The following is a 16,295-nucleotide window of genomic DNA, read 5'->3' on the forward strand; positions in this document are numbered from 1 at the left end:
ACCCCCGCAGGGACTGCGCCGCGAGGTCAGGCAATCCCCGTGGGGAGCCCCTCAGAGCGAGCCACGCTGGGGCTAAAATACAGAGGGGAGGCAGGCCATGTGCCCTGAGAGGCATACACAAGTGCACCCAGCCAGGGGATCTCCCTGGCCCTCGGCTCACCAAGGGCTGGTCTCCTCAGGTAGGTGGGACAGCCCCAGTGTTCGCACATTCCTGACATTGCAGAGAGTGTCAGTGACTGGTACTGCCGGGGGAGGGGCGGACTGGCAGCCCTCCCCCCGCCCGCCTCACTCAGCTCTTCCCAGGGGCAGGAGGGGGCCGGCAGTCAGACACCCCTGCCCTGCCCCAGGCACAGATGCACACACAGGAGAGAGGGCACCACTGGCACCCAGTCACCAGCTCTCCCCCTAGCATTCAGAGAACAGACCCCGGCACCCGTGACTCGGGGCACAAGCCCAGAGCTCCTCTCTGCCCTGCATATGCCCAGCACAGAACTCTTCAGACACCACCTTCCCCAAGCCCCAGCGCCCTGATCGCACTCCCGCCGGTGGCTGCCCTCCCTGTGCGCCTGCTCTGGGCATCCATTGCCGCCATGCCCAGACGCCGCAGCGGAGGTGATGGTGCCCAGTCGCAAGCCGTGTTCGCGCTGCTCCCCAAGCCCACTGTCACCGAGGGAAGCAGAGAAGGCTGGGGACCACGGGCAGGGAGGTGCCAGCACTCCAGAGCACACACAGACGTGGCAGTGACAGCTAAAGCCTTATATGGCACCCGGGGCACAGGGTGGGCACCCGTGTCTCTGTCATAAGGGCAGAGAGCAGGGCAGCGACAGGAAGGTGGTAACCAGGACGCACAGCACAGGCTGGCCTGGCCCCTCGCCCTGGGGTCCCAGTGCTTCAAAAAGCTTCACACTCGGGGGTAAGTGTCCCTCCTGGGGGCTGCAGTTAGTTACTGGGGAGGTGGGGGTGGCAGTGTTGCCTAGCGGCCACAGCACTGAACTGGACTCAGGAGACCTGGGCTCTAGCTCCTGCTCTGCAATGGACTGCTGGCCGAGTCACTTCCCTGCTCAGTGCCTCAGTTTCCCCATCTGTGAAATGGGGATAATGGTCCCACCCTCCATTGTTGAGTGCCTGGAGATCAGCGGCTGGAACCCAGTGGGGGCTGTTTTTACTGAGCCTCCGGTTTCAAATGATCAGACCCTCTGGTGTCCAAGCCAGAGCTGCCCATCAAACTGGGGTGTGCCCATCAAACTGCAGCCTAAGCCATACCCACCATAGTCGGTGCCAACAAACCCTTGCCCTTTCTCGAACGCCTGCCAAGCCCTGGTTAGCCTGCAACGCACCTCACAGGCACATGCTGGCGGTGAGCCCATGGCCTAGATAGGGAAACCGAGGCACAGCTTTTCTGAAGAGGCCACCGATTTGGGAGCCCACCGCGAGACGTCTTCGGCCTAAATCGTGGGAGCTGCGAGAGCTCAGCACGGCTTAGCAGCAGCTGCACTGAGCCAGGCGCTCTCATGGGGGCATCAGAATCAGTGACCACTTCTGACAAATTGCGTGGGACTCCCCCAAGGGCAGGGTGTGAGGAACCGAACCCAGGAGTCCCATGTCAGTCCCCACTCAATGCCAGACAACGCTCCCCAGATCGGGAGCCAATAGGGCAGAGGTGGCAGATGTTACCAGCTGTTTGCACGGCCCCAAGAGGAGGAACTGAACAATTCCCCAATTATTTCTTCCAGTGACCTGCCTGGAGCAAATGCTCCTCGTTTACAACCTCCCAGAGCTCCATGAGCTCTCCCCCCGCATGGAGGCGTGGTTAACAGCCAGTTTTGCCCCCCTACAGTGTCAAGAGGAGACGCTGTGCTGATGCCTGGTGCGTCATGGAGATGACTGGGGCAGGAAGAATGCTGAATCCAATGTACTTTCCAGGTCTCAGGGCGGGTAGCAAAACCAGCTGGGTCAGTCTCAGCTGGTTTCTGTTTCCGACTCCCAGGCACTAACCCAGGGCGGCTGCAGTCGGATTTATCAACAGCGCCGGGAAAGGGCCTGAAGTTTGAAATCCCTTCTTGACATGAAGGATTTTTCCGCTCCCACGAAGATGTTCTGACGGGTTACGGGGGGGAGAGGGGGAGTCTCAGATCAGTCGTGTCCCCCCCGCCCCAACTTCCCCTCTGCACACATGCCGCCTGACTCTTCCGTTTCTGCTTTGCTGCTGCTGCCCACCCTCTGGCTGAGTGTGACGGGAGCTCCCCTGCACAGTGACGCACAAGTGAGATGGCACCATGCTCCCATGGCTGGAAGTGCAGCTGCACACTTGGCCTGGCTCCACACTGTCCTGTGCAGAGTAAACGCACAGAGCTGGCAAGGGAAGGGGCGTCTCCTTTCTGATCTCGCTAGTTTCAGCCATTCTAGAGGGGCACAAGGCACAGAACCTCAGGGGCAGATGTGTGTCCTGCAGGCAGTGCCCTTGCAGCCCCCGCTGGGAGCTCACTGCCCCATGCCCCCCTTGGCATGTTTAAAGACACTTTTGCTTGCATCACTCCTCCCAAGGGAAAGAGCTGGAGGAAGCGTCCTTAAATCTGGGCCCTAAGCCTCTTGCCCATCTCAGCCTTCGCATCCTTGTTTGTGCAGCTTCACGGAGGTCAGCGCAGCCCAGGATCTAAGCAATATACACACCTCAAGCCCCCACGCCAGCCTCTGACGCAGCTCTGGGGACAGAGTCTCCAGCGAGGCCGGCTGCCAAGAGCACACGACATGGTTTGCTGGAGTCACTCAGGAAGCAGAGCTGCCCCCCCTTCGGTCCTGACAACCAGGATCCAGGAACTACTGCTTGGTCACAGAGGGCAGGGGAGCGACAGATCCCACCCTGGCTTCCTCGAGGGGAGCAACCCCCACACTTCCCCTCCCCAACGCACAAGATGGGGGCAGAGGAGAAAGTTCTGCTGAGTCAAAGAAGAGTCACAACTGCCTAATAAATCCAGGCCATTATCAAGGATCTCAGAGGCCCCAGACATCTCCTCCCAGAGATGGGAGATGCTGGGGCCGTGGGCACTCAGGAGTGTCTCCCGCAAGGAGAGGGCCCCTGAAGAACCCAGAGCCAATGGCTCAGGTGTGTGCAGACATTGGGGGAGCCTGAGACGCAGCACCCCACAGCACTGTCTGGCAGGAACCCTCTGCCTCCCCCACAACCAAACTTTACCCTATCCCCTCCTTCCCCACTGAAAGTCCCACTGGATGAGAGGCGTCGGGAAGACACACTCTGCAGTCACTGGCGCCTGCAACCCCGGCTGGCTCTGGGCGTGAGGTCACAAGCTCACAGCCATGGCGTCAGCGGCCCACGCTCGTGAGCTCACAGTTCACCGCCCTGGCAACGATGAGGGCCCGGAAGGGACTGCACCCAAGCAAGACGCCCGCTGCTGCGACCCGCTTGGACGGGGGGTTGACAGGAGCGGGCAGGGCGGGCGCAGTAGGCAGTACCGGAGGTCCCCGCCCTCCTGTCGGCGTGGGTTTGTGGCCGGTCACTCAGGGCACTGACAGGGAGGTGGCAGGAAGGGGAAGGAGCGCCGAAACTGAAGAATTGGCGGAAGTGCTTGTTTACTCCTCCAAACAGCTGCGCAAAGGGGCACGCCAGGCCAAGGGCTGGGCCACGCACTGCACCACACACAGCCAAGGGGGCCTTGGAGACCACGCCCAGAGCAGTGCGCACAGGCTGGCACTCTGCTCTCCAAGCCCAGCAGCGGCTGGGCACCGGCACTTGAGTTAACCGACAGAGACCTGGCCCAGCACCACCCTGCTTTGAAACTAGCCTGGCGCCCCGTGCTGGGACCCCGACTGCCACGAGCAGCAGCCAGGGAGGAGGGCCCAGAGCCTGGCACATCGGGAGGGCCGAGGTGGCAGCAGTGGGGGAGGGGATCTAGAACCCACATGGCTGCACATGGGGGAAGCTGGGGGGAAAAACAAGGTGGAAGCCATGGGGGAGGGGTGGTTTCCAGATTGCCAAGGAAACGGTCTCTGTTACTCAGCACTGGCCCATGCCCACAGTTGCCATGGTGATGCCGTCTGTGTTTGCATCCACTCAGCGGGTGGGTTTCCCCCGGTGCCAGCTGCACACACACACTGGGGACCGTGCACCGGCCCTTGGGGGTGGTTCTAGGCCCTGGCTATGCCGCCCTCTAACCTCCACCCCAGCCCACTGACCCCTGCCCTGCAGCAGCCAGCCTGGCTCAGCCAACCTCCCTCGCCCGTGGGGCACTGCCAAAAGACAGGGATTCCCGTCTGCCGGGACATGCACAGCAACCCCCCCACACGCCCAGTGGAGACAGACGGACACCCGCAGCCCCCCACCCCGCCAATGGAGACAGACAACCGCAGCTCCTCCCCCCCAGCCCCCCGCCAATGGAGATCGACACCCCAGGCCCTCCCCATCGATTGAGACAGACAGACAGACACGTGTGCCCATCACTCCCATGCAGACAGACATACGCACTCCCATGCATCTCCCATGCCTGCAGCTGCCGGGAGAAGATGTTTTCTAAGAGTGGACTGCCAGGACCCTGAGCAGCCCTGGGATCTGGGTCTGAGCCCCGCAGGCAGGCAGAGCTGGCGTGAATCCAGCCGGGCTCATCCCCTCCTGAGCACTGCTGAGCCCTTGGTGCCCATCCGGAAGAGCCTGCCATAGGAAACACTCCGGCTAAGCCTGCTCACGGCGCGAGGGCAGGGCCCATGGGACGCTACCCCCACCCCACCCAGGGCACCAGCCCCGAGCGCCATCACCACCACGGGGGCAACCCAGCCCCTGCCCCTCCCTGGGCCTGGCAGCCACGGCACAGGGGAGGCCCGGTCCTGTGCTGTGCCCAGACCAGCCTTCCAGAGCCTGAGCCGAGAGAGCTCAGAGAACTTCTCTGTCCCCACAGCTTACCCCGGCAGGGTGGGGTGGGAGAGGCATTGCCACCTCCTTGATGGAGCCCTTAGCATCCCCCCCACCCCTCGCCAGTCCCCCGTCTCAGCCCACCTCACCTGGCCGGTACCTGGCAGAGGGCTGCCACTTGCTGTCTGTGCCATGACGCTGAGACTCAGCACTGCTTCTGCTCTTTATACCCCCAGCCAGGGGCCCTGCTGCTCGCCAGCCCAGCTCACTGACCCCCAGCCCCCCAGTGCACCTCTCCAGGCTGTGCAGGGGTCCCAGTGCGGTACCTTGGCCACGGAGCTGGGCTGAGCAGCCGAGTGAGCAAGGGGGTCTCCTTGCTGAGGTGCCCAGCGGAGGGACAGAGTACAAAGGGCTATCGGTGGGGAGAGACCTACCCCAGCCAGCAGCAGTGCCAGCCAACCTCGTGGCACCACCGCAGCTCCCAGCCTGCGCCCCACTGTCTATTTCGGGGCTCTCACTATCCGGAACGAGTGGTGTACTTGGCAAAGTGATGGCGGGGGAGGGGCGACCACCACAGTATCGACTCACCAAGGTGAGAGACCACAACACTACAGTTACAGAAACAACGCTACGCCACAGAGCGGCCGGGAGCCCAGCCCGCCGGGCGCTATGCCACAGAGCGGCCGGGAGCCCAGCCCGCCGGGCGCTACGCCCCCAGAGCCGCCGGGAGCCCAGCCCGCCGGGCGCTACGCCCCACAGAGCCGCCGGGAGCCCAGCCCGCCAGGCACCACGCCCCACAGCTGGCGGGAGACCGACACACTGGCAGCGAGCTGGTGCATCTCCCAGACCCAGTACCGGGGGCCGGTCCAGACCCTTACATCACAGTATCCCGGCTGCAGTAGGGACCATGCAGCATTACTCCAGTGTCACGCACAGCCCCCTCCTGCAGCCAGCACCTGGCTGTCCAGCACACACTCAGCACCCCAGCCCAGCCATCCTGCCCCAGTCCCGTGAGGCTCTAAGCACCTTACAAACAATGATGGGGCCTCCCTGCCCCCACAAAGTGAAGTATGATTATACCTAGGTTACAGAGGAGAAACTGAGGCACAGACCAGGCAGCGACTCGCCAAGGCCACAGAGAAGGAGCAGACCCCAGCTCTCTAAATCTAGAGACAGGACCATCGTCCTTCTCTGGCTTGTCCATATCTCCAGGGAAACCTCAAGCCCCACACACGCCCTCTAGACCTATAGCACAGGAGCAGGGGGGCAGGTCACGCAGCACAGGGCACACTCCCCCCTTGCCTTGCTCGCGCCTGTGTCCAGACTGGATCACTAGAAAGAGTGAGAGGAGGAAGCCACCCGGGCCGGGGTGGGCATCCCACTGCGGGGAAGCCGGGCACAGCGGGTTCGCAGGGCAGAGGGGGCTCTAAGTGGGCCATGGTACCTTTGTATCTGCCGTTCATTCTGGGGCAACAGTGCCAGGGAGCAGCGGCTGCCGGTCCCCTCGCTCACCGGAGGTTAAGCCATCTGGGGCTGCCTGCAGCAGCCAGCTCTGCTCCGCACTCCCCAGCCGGCTGAGCCGGGCCCAGTCTCCTCCCACGCTTCCCCTGCCCAAGGCCTGACATCACCGCATGGTTCCTGCTGCTCCCAAAGCAGTGAGTCAAACCCACGCCTCCGAAGGGAGGGGAGCGCCCCGCCAGCACCAACCACACCGCCGCCATGGCCGGGGGGCTGAGACAGGCACCGACGGTGCCCCCAGCCCTCCGCTGCTTGCTCCAGCCTCCTCCAGAGTGCACCCTTCAACCTGTCCCCCCACTTCCCCCACAGGATGCTGGGGCTCCGGGCAGAGCACACACCTGGGCACGGGCTCCCTGTGCTGTGTGGTTTCCCTTCCCCTTGTGCACGGCGCCACCGTTTGGCGCCAAGCATGAGTGGGAAACAAGAGTGAAACCAGTCGAGCTCCTGGTGCAGGGCTACCTCAGGGGAAGGCCGCTTCCCCATTCCCCAGCACCCCTGAATTCCTCCCGTGGCAGCCAGGGCTGGAGTCTCCGTGAAAGCTACCATGGCTCTGCCCATCTCTGGTGAACGCCTCCCCTCCAAGGATCTCAAAGCACTTCCCCCATCGCTGAGCCTCACAGCCTGGCCAGGGTCGGGGGGAAGTGGAGCACAAGCCTGGTTATATTGGCCTGGAAAGCAAGGACGGGCACAAGGAACTTGTCCAAGGTCAGACGGGGAGCCAGTGCCAGAGAGCTCAGGTGTGTGACTCCCAGGCTCCGGCAACGATCAACAGACACAAACACCCTGCCCATGGCACAAGCTACGTGGGCAGGGCTGGCACGTGCCATGGGGCCGTGTGCAATGGCAGCTGGGAAAGCCCAGCTTTCGGGCCCCTGTGCCAGAACCTCCCTGCCTGGCTCCGACAGCCTCCTGGGGCCCGTGCTCTATCCTACGGTATTCGCTGCAGCTTGCGGCTGGATGTCTGGGTGCCACACACAATGGGCTGCACAGGCTGGGTCACCTGAGAAACACTGCCAACCCCAGCAGTGAGCTCTAGCTCCCCCGTGGGGCAGGGCGAGACCCTCCTGCCAGGCCAGCCCTGTGAGGGGCGGTCCGGCCCACAGCATGCAGCTGTGTCAACTCCGGCATTGCTTCATGGGCCAGCACCTGGCACCCTGGGGAATGAGGCCCATAGACACAGGCTCCTCAGCCAGCAGGATTACAGACACCCCTGGGGCTGAGAGCGCACAGGGCAGCACCTTCTGTCCTGAAGCCAGCCAGGAGGGGCCAGACAGGCCTCCAGGGCAAAGGAAAGGAGAGATCCTGGATGCTCCGTCACTGCTGCGCCAAAGGGACACAGCCCCTGTAAGCGCTGTGTGAGTTTGACGTGAGCGGCACAGAGCTGGAGGCGGGGTGAAGGCTTCTTTGCCAGCCTTCCACAATCATGAGAGACAGCCTCCCTCTGCTCTGCAGCCAGAGGGGCCTACAGGGACGGGGCAGGAAGGGGTTAATGGGTAAACCAGTCCCCAAAGGGTTAATGCACCTAGCATTGCAGGGCTACCTTGGAGAATCCCCCTTTGCAGGTGCAGGGAAGATGAGGTGGGCGCAGGAAATAATTGATCCTAGCTGGGGGGCACCCAGGTCAGAGACGGTCTCCTCTCCCGTGTTGGTCCCCGCAGCACCCAGAGACGGTAACATGGGCCCCCCCCACCCAGGCCTGGGCTGCTGCCCTGCTCCCGCTCTTTACAATGGAGAGGGGCCTGGACAGAGTTTTCCCTCTGTCCCTGCTGGTTTTTCACAGTCTCCAATCTGTCTCTTGCCTTTCTCTGGGCTCGTCACAACGGCACCGAGCACCTCACCCGCTAACGAAGCAGCCTGCACGACCCCCCATGCAGTGCCCCGTATCTAACCACGTGGGAGAGGGGAGGTCTTTGTTACAGATCCAGCGCCCCTGCCCCTTTAACCCAACATCAGTGACGAGCGTTCCCTGGGGTGCTTGAGGCGGCCTGGTGGGGTGCGGACTGGACGCTCTCACATGCTGACTGAAAGGGGCAGGGCACTGGATCTTTATACAGGTTCCTTCTCCCACCTGCTCCTTAGGCCCCAGAGGTAGACAGGTGCTAACAACAGTCGGACTCAAACGCGGCCAAATGCTCACTCAACTTCCCATCTGACCTCTCAGGATCACTAACTCTCCAGTCAACGGACAGTCTCCGAGGCGACCTGCCCTACATCGCTAAGGCAACGCACGCAGAACACACTTTCTCCTCACATGGGCCATCAGGCTCTGGACTGCGTAGAAACAAGGGAAGGGCACAGTCCAGCTCTCCCCCAGGCCGGACACGTGACAAAATGATGGCACTCCGCATCTCCACCCTCGCAGCAAGTCTGCAAGGGGAGCTGGCAAGGGGGCAGCTGCTTCCTTGTCTGCATTTCATGAACATCCTCTCCAGCGCCAGGGAACGTTCCCGGGCTGCGACTGCCGGACTCCGTGCAACTGAAATGGGACCTTTCCTCGAGGAGCCAACTGGGGGCAGAAGTGAACTGGGTCTTTCGGGGTGCTCCTCATGGCCCGAGGGGAGGGGCAGTGACTGAGCCCACTTAACCAGCTTGTTGGGGAGACAATGAATGTCTCCGTGTTGATTCTTTAAGTAAGCAGTCTGCGACTCAGGTACTGAGGAGAGATCGGGTTACTGGTTTTTCTGAGCAGAACAACCTTATAACTGAACAGGGAGAGAAGGCAAACTCTCATCTCCAGATATTTTGGATATGACTTGGAGTCTCTTAGTGGACTTGACATCTGATTCCATGTGGAAGCAGAGGTTGGTAATGGACGGACAAAAGACCCTTGAGTCTAACATGCTAGTGAAAATGGATGGTATCTCTTTAAGACAGAGTCCAGCCTTCGGATTGGTAACGGTTGAGGATCTGAAAACTGGTAAGCAGGCTAGTGTCTGTGTTGATGCAAATTACCTGACAGACTGGGGGGAGAAAGACTTGCCTGTAGCTGTTAGCAGAGAGCACACACCCAGCCAGCCAATGGATTGATTCTGTTACACCAAAGAGTTCAGATTTTGACCCTACTGGACAGGGAGGAAGGGAAGGATTAAACCTTGTAAATAAAAGCCACCGGTTAACCCTAAAATACCCAAACCCCAAGGAAGTGGTTAAACTGAAAGCCTATGTTAAGGAAGACCCTGAGGTCAAGAAAAAGCTACAAAGATTCAAAAGGGATAAGGAACAAGCTAACCTAAAGAATGATTCGTCTAAACCAAAGGCTTGGCATGGCAAACATGACTGTAAATGTACATTTGTGATAATACCGATGTTCTTGCTAATGACTGTAACTAACTTGCTGCTGATACCAAAACCTGTAAAAATGTACAATCTGCACGTTTTCTGAAAAACCCTCGAACATGTTGGGGGTGATACATAAGAACTCTATGTTGTAAAAGCCTTCATGGTTATACTGTTTCATTACATGACAACACACACTGTTAAAAGGCCTGGTGATACTGATATTTCACAGTGAGTGTCTGTATCTAATCTTGAAACAGTACACAGCAGAAAAACCACTACAAGTTTGAACTGCTGTGCACAAAGGGAAAATGAGGTACAACACCTCACCGCCTTCATGGCTGAATACCAGAGTAAGTGCTCCCTAAAGAACATTCATGGCTATGTTAAGTTAACACATAGACCAAACCCTGAAATCACTAAAGTGTTTCACAAAGTATGGACTAAGTTTTTGGCTGGGGCCAAAGCATGCATCAGTAATTTGGCCTTGCAAATAATTTAGTATAAACACAGCTTATATCAATAATGGAAGGTACTTAAGGTGTATCCAGAAGCTCCAATTTTGCCCTTCCACGCCAGTCTCACGTTGGGGGTGTGACACGTGGCTAGAAAAGGTTAAACATCCTGCAAAATGAATAACCCACAGAAGACACGTGGGGAGATAATGTTTGTGTTTTTGTGTATTTACATATGTATGAGTAGGGTGGACAATGTAATCAACAGTCCCTGTTTATGCTGTATTCTGATAATTCAGAGGTCAAAAGAACATCCTATCCTGTAAATGAACTGTAAATACAGGATATCTCAGTATTCATCTCTCTTTGAAATGTACTGAGAGTGGTGGAGGAACAAGCAAATGGCCTTATGTTAATTTGTAAGTGAGGGCCCTCCTTCAAAGTCATCCTAATGACCTTTTGTTCCCAGAGGAATTCCAACTTGTTAAAAGTCATGAAATTATATAAAAGACCCTTGGGTCCTGATTCTGTCATCTCAGATCTGCTTAGATTTCATCAGGGGAAGTTTGAGTTGCAAGACTGAGGTCCCAGTTATGCTGGTTCGCCCTGAATGTGAGATTTGGACATTTGACTATGATCGAGGACAGGGGTAGGTAAACTACGGCCCGCAGGATTGCCACCCCCGTGGCACCGCGGGCCCTGCGCTGCTCCCGGAAGTGGCTGGCACCATGTCCCTGCAGCCCCTGGGGAACCGGGGGGGGTGGGGAAGAGGAGTACAGAGGGCTCCGCATGCTGCCCTCGCCTGCAGGCACCACCCCTCACAGCTCCCATTGGCCGGGAATGGGGAACCGCGGCCAATGGGAGCTTCGGGGGAGGTACCTGCAGGCGAGGGCAGCGCGTGGAGTCCTCTGTCTGTCCCCCTTCCCCCAGGGGCCGCAGGGACGTGGTGCTGGCCGCTTCTGGGAGTGGTGCAGGGCCAGGGCATGCAGGGAGCCTGTCTTAGCCCCGCTGCCACCCCGGAGCCACTCCAGGTAAGCGGTGCCGGGCCGGAGCCTGCACCCCAACCCCCTGCCCTCTCGCACCCCTCCTGTGTCCCAAACCCCTGCCCTGAGCCCCCTCCCACATCCCTCCTGCCCCCCAACCCCCTGCCCTGAGCCCCCTCCCACATCCCTCCTGCGCCCCAACCCCCTGCCCTGAGTCCCCTCGTACACCCCATACATTCCTGCACCCCAACCCCTTGCCCTGAGCCCCTTTCTGCACACTGCACACCCTCCCACACCCTGCAATCTCTCCTGCACACCAATCCCCTGCCTTGAGCCCCCCCCCACATCCTGCACCCCTCCTGCACCCCAACCCCTTGTCCTGAGCCCCTTCCTGCACACCGCATGCCCTCCCACACCCCTGCCCCAGCCCTACATTCATGGCCCTGCATGCAATTTCCCCACCCAGATGTGGCCCTCGGGCCAAAAAGCTTGCTCACCCCGAGCTATGAACTGAATTATAAAGGAACTCTTTGCAACTACAAAGCGCACCATCTCTCCTGTGAATCTGAACCTCAATGAATTGAACTCAAGTCTGTAAGCATAGTGAGCTTTTAACCATACTCTCTCTCTCTTGTTTTTTAATAAATGTTAGATTAGTTAATAAGAATTGGCTGTAGTGTGTATTTGGGTAAGATCTGAAACGTTCGCTAACCTGGGAGGTAATGTGTTCGATCGTTTGGGATTGGTAGAACCTTTTCTTTTATATGATGAAATAAGATTTACAGAAATTGTCATCATATTTGATGTGGGTACCTGGATGGAGGCCTGAGGCTGGATCACTTTAAGAGAACTGTGTTGTTTGGATTTCTGAGTAACCAGTGAGGTAATAAAGAAGCTGTTTTATGCTGGCTTGGTGAATCTAAGTATTGGAATATCCACCAGCTTTTGTGGGTTTGGCTGCGCCATTCTTTGCAGTTCACCCTAATTGAGTGACCATAGCTGGCTCCCACTAGGACCTCGGTAACAGCTCCACTCTAGGGTTGCCAACTTTCTACTCACACAAAACTGAACAACTTTGCCGCACCCCCTACCCCTCCTCTGAGGTCCCGTCTCTGCCCCACCCCTTCTCAGAGGCTCCACCCCCCGTTCACACCATCCTCCCACCCTCTGTCACTCACCCTACCTCACTTGCTCATTTTTGCCAGGCTGGGGCAGGGGGTTGGGGTGGGGGTGAGGGCTCTGGCTGGGGATGAGGGGTTTGAGATGCAGAAGAGGGCTCTGGGCTGGGATCAAGGGGTTCAGAAGGTGGGAAGGGGCTCAGGGCTGGGGCAGGGGTTTGGAGCACAGGAGGGGATGAGGGGTGCAGGCTCCGGGCAGCACTTACCTCAGGCATCTCCCAGAAGCAGCGGCATGTCCCCCCCTCCAACTCCTATGGGGAGGTGCGGCCAGGCAGCTCTCCGTGCTGCCCTATCTGCAGGCTCCACCCCTGCAGCTCCCACTGGCTGTGGTTCCCAACCAATGGGAGCTGCTGATCTGGCACTTGGGGCAGGGGCAGCGTGTGGAGCTCCCTGGCTGCCCCTATGCATAGGAGCTGGAGGGGGGATATACCATTGCTTCTGGGAGCCACATGGCGCCAGGGCAGGCAGGGAGCCTGCCTTAGCCTCACTGCACTGCCAACTGAACTTTTAATGGCCCGGTCAGCAGTGCTGACCGGAGCCACCAAGGTCCCTTTTCGATCGGGCGTTCTGGTAGAAAACCAGACACCTGGCAACCCTACTTCACTCCCCGAACGGTGCCCCCAGTGAGGGGTCTAAGCGGTGGGGAGTTTCTCCTTTAACAATGCCAAGGGAAGGGAGGTGTCCCTAACAGCGGCACCCCGAGAGCCCATCAGCTGCCTAATAGGACCCTGAAAGCTGCATCACTGCAGCAGGGCACAGCCAACCTCCTGCTCCCATCTTTAACAGGGAGGTGCGGCCCATGGGGACCACAGGTCCCAGCATGCACTGCAGCAAGGGCGCCGGCTCAAGGAGGAGCACTGTACTATGGGACTTGTAGTCCGTGTCAGCTGCACCACCATAACAAAGGGTGCGGTTGAGCCAGCTACCTCCACTCCCATACCCATGTAGGGAGCATGATGGTGGGGCACATCCCCCATGTCTCAGCCTCCCCCAGCTCTGCCCCCGCAGCTCCAGAGAGGAAGGGCCCAAGAGGAAGAGCCCAGCCCTGAGCCAGGAAGAAAAGGAAAAGCCGCCTCCCTCCCGGCTCCTTTCCTGTTTACTGCTGTTTTTAGAGCCGGGGGGTGGGGGGGGTGAGGTCCAGGAGGCACAATGCGTAAGGGGAACCTCTCCCGCGAGGCTGGGGAGAGCGGGTCCCCACAAGGCTCAGTGTTGTGGGCAGGAGCCCAGCAGTAGAGCCGCGCGGGAGGATCAGGCTGTCAGCCCACATGCACCGTTGCCCAGGCAGCCCCCGCCCCATTTCACTGCTGGGCACAGGCACGCACCAACGCCTTTCAAGCCAGCCGAGATCTCCCAGCCCTTCCCAGACTGGGGCTGCACCCCTGCGCTCTCCCCGAACCAGAAACCCGGCATCCCACAGACAAGGCACAGTCACGCCTGCGACCCGGCAGGCTTCACCGCTAGCTCTGCTCAGGAGAGGGGCCCCACCACCCACGAGCAGCTACACTACAGCTCTGCACACAGCCGGCAGCTCCCAAAGCCGGCAGGACGCCCGACAGGCCCAGGCCCAGCAGCACCCTCTCCCCCGCCCGGCAGCAGCCCCGCAATCAGCAAAGCCACTGACTCTGGGGAGTCGGCAATTAGAGTAAATGGGCCAGCAGCACAGGATGCCGCCCAGTTAATTAGCCAGCGGGACGCCCAGCCTAGCAAAAGCCCAGGCAGCCTAATTAGCTTCCTTGCAGAGTGAGACTGAGCCCAGAGACAGCTGGCCAACGGCGCCACCTTCAGGGAACAAGGACGTTAGACCTGGAAACGGTCTAGTAACTCCCAGACTTCCCTGGGGCAGGGCCAGCAGCATCAGGGACCCACACACCCACTCCCCGCCTGCAACATCTCCGGGGCATCTGCAGCAGCTGCTCCCCTGGAAAAGTTCCATGGGCCCATGGGAGCAGGAGCCTCTGACCTAGTGCTTCCCGCCAACTGTTCCCTCCAGCCGGGCCCTCTCCGGCCTCCCGGCACCTCGGCCAGGCCCTCTCCGTGACAGGGCTTCCCCATTTCCCTGGGCCTGGGAAGAATGGTCCATGCTGATCTCACTGCCAGGAGCTTTTCCAGTGACTCAGCTGTATCCCACCCCGCTGCTCTGGCTACGCCACTCCCTGCCGGCTGTTCAGACCCTGCAGATGCCCCCTGCACTACGCAATTAGCCACGCTCATTTAATCACCGCTTCCCAGCCCCGTCACTCCCGCCAGCCCTCCCTGGCACTGGCTTCTGGGCTCTGAATCCACACAAGATCACCGACGTCTTCCCATTCCAAGCTGAGCTTCCCTGGCGTGGGGTGAATCTGCACCGGGCAGCGTGCGGCTGCTCCTGTACCAGCCCTTCAGCGTGCGGCACCAGTTACCACAGGCCTCGGCAGAACTCTCCCTGCTGTGGCGCATACCAGCTCTCCTCTGGGCCTGGCAGGGACCTGCTCCCTTTGGGGGGATCCCGATAGTGGATGGGAAGCCCTGCAAACGTGAGGAACAGGGGAGGTACCCAGGGAGTGAGGGGAGTTTCACCTTCTCCCCCAATTCCCCAGGACTCCCTGGAGCCACTGCTTCATACAGCCGTGCCAGGAACTGTGGGATAGGTACCAGAGGGCAATGGGTCTGCAACAACGTCACAGAGACGGTACAGATGTGGGGCAGGACTGTGCGGGCACGCTGTCCCGGTGGCACTTCCACCGGGGTTCTCAGCCATGGCATAGGTCTCTAGGGCATGGGCAGCCCCTCAGCCAGGGCTTCTGCACTGCCCCCGCCGACGCCCAGTCCCCTCCGGGCTCAGTTGCCCCCGCAGATGCCCAGTCCTCTCCAGCGCCCCCCGCCAAGGCTCAGTCCCCTCCGGTGCCCCCTGCCGACGCCCAGTCCCCTCCGACACCCCCGCAGGGCTCTGTCGCCCCCGCAGATGCCCAGTCCCCTCCAGAGCCCCCCGCCAATGCTCAGTCCCCACCAACGCCCCCTGCAGGGGTTAGTCACAATGCTGATGGCTTTCCCTACACCTAGGCTGAGCCAACACTGAGCAGGCGGGATCCCCCACAGCCTGGGGGCCATCGTTTTCATCCTGCCTCCCAAAACATGGGCCGGAGCAGGGGGAGGGGCTCTACGACAAAACTCCCTGAGATTCACCTCCACTTAGATTGCCTAATAACAAACAACGATAACAATCCCTAGCGCTGAGCTAGACCTTTCCACCATTTCACAGGGAGGGAAATTGAGGCACATAACAGGGAAGCGACTTGCCCAAGGTCACCCAGCCAGCCACTGGACCCGAGTTTGCCAGAGCGGACACTCTCGCTCTTCACGCCTACCTGCCCAATGCGAACGCTCACCCCCGGCACCAGGCCTGCTCAGCCTGGACGTGCCAGAGCAGCGCCATTCCGGGTCCAGCGGTCCCCACCTGAGGAGAGATGCCGGCGGGGGCAATTGGAGGAGGAAGCATCTGAGGTTCACAGTCCCTTTGAACTGGAGCGAATAGCAGCAGAGACGGGCCCTGGCTGTGTATTACTAAGGAGATTCCCAGAGGCACCCACATAAAGCCAAGGGCAGACGGAAGGGAGATGTTCTGCCAGTCCCTGCTTGTATTAACCGTGGCTCTGGCCCAGGCTGGCAATCCATAGGTCGAGCCAGCCCCAACCACGGTCGGCACCAGGCGCTTCAAAAGGAAGGAGCAGACAGTCCCGGGGACCCTCTAGCTCAGCCATTGCAGTTAGAGGAGGGCTGGAGCCCGGAGGTGGGAGAGGGCAGAGCCCTTCACAAACTATTGGGGGTTCTAAATATTTCCTGTAACGAGCTGCTCTTGTTCCCAGTCTCAACGTCTAATCCCTCCTGACTCCTGCTAAGCTCTGGGCCACAATATCATGTGGCAGTGAGTTCCACAAGCCAATTGCATGAAAGAGCATTTCCTCTCACCAGTTTTACAGCTGCTGCCTGTCAGGGTCACTGACCGGCCCCTGCTTGGCATCTACATTCCAAGGGGCCATCTCCTCTC

The 16,295-nt window shown here is 59.7% G+C and overlaps 1 protein-coding gene across 5 annotated transcripts in view; it reads right to left on the reverse strand.

Annotated features, from left to right (window-relative positions):
- The window catches only part of RIPOR1 (RHO family interacting cell polarization regulator 1), a 102,909-nt gene that overhangs the window by 37,986 nt on the left and 48,628 nt on the right, over window positions 1–16,295 (reverse strand). The window contains exon 1 of one of the 5 annotated variants that reach the window (XM_034788340.1): window positions 6,306–6,422. The exons of 2 other annotated variants lie outside the window; for them this stretch is intronic. In XM_034788340.1, the coding sequence (XP_034644231.1) occupies window positions 6,306–6,324 (19 nt within the window). In that variant the 5' untranslated portion in view covers window positions 6,325–6,422. Of the gene's footprint in view, window positions 1–6,305; window positions 6,423–16,295 lie in introns of those variants that run through there. 2 more of the 5 variants (XM_034788344.1, XM_034788343.1) reach the window with 2 other exon arrangements.

This window comes from Trachemys scripta, chromosome 13 (assembly GCF_013100865.1).
Source record: "Trachemys scripta elegans isolate TJP31775 chromosome 13, CAS_Tse_1.0, whole genome shotgun sequence".
Lineage (NCBI taxonomy): Eukaryota > Metazoa > Chordata > Testudines > Emydidae > Trachemys > Trachemys scripta.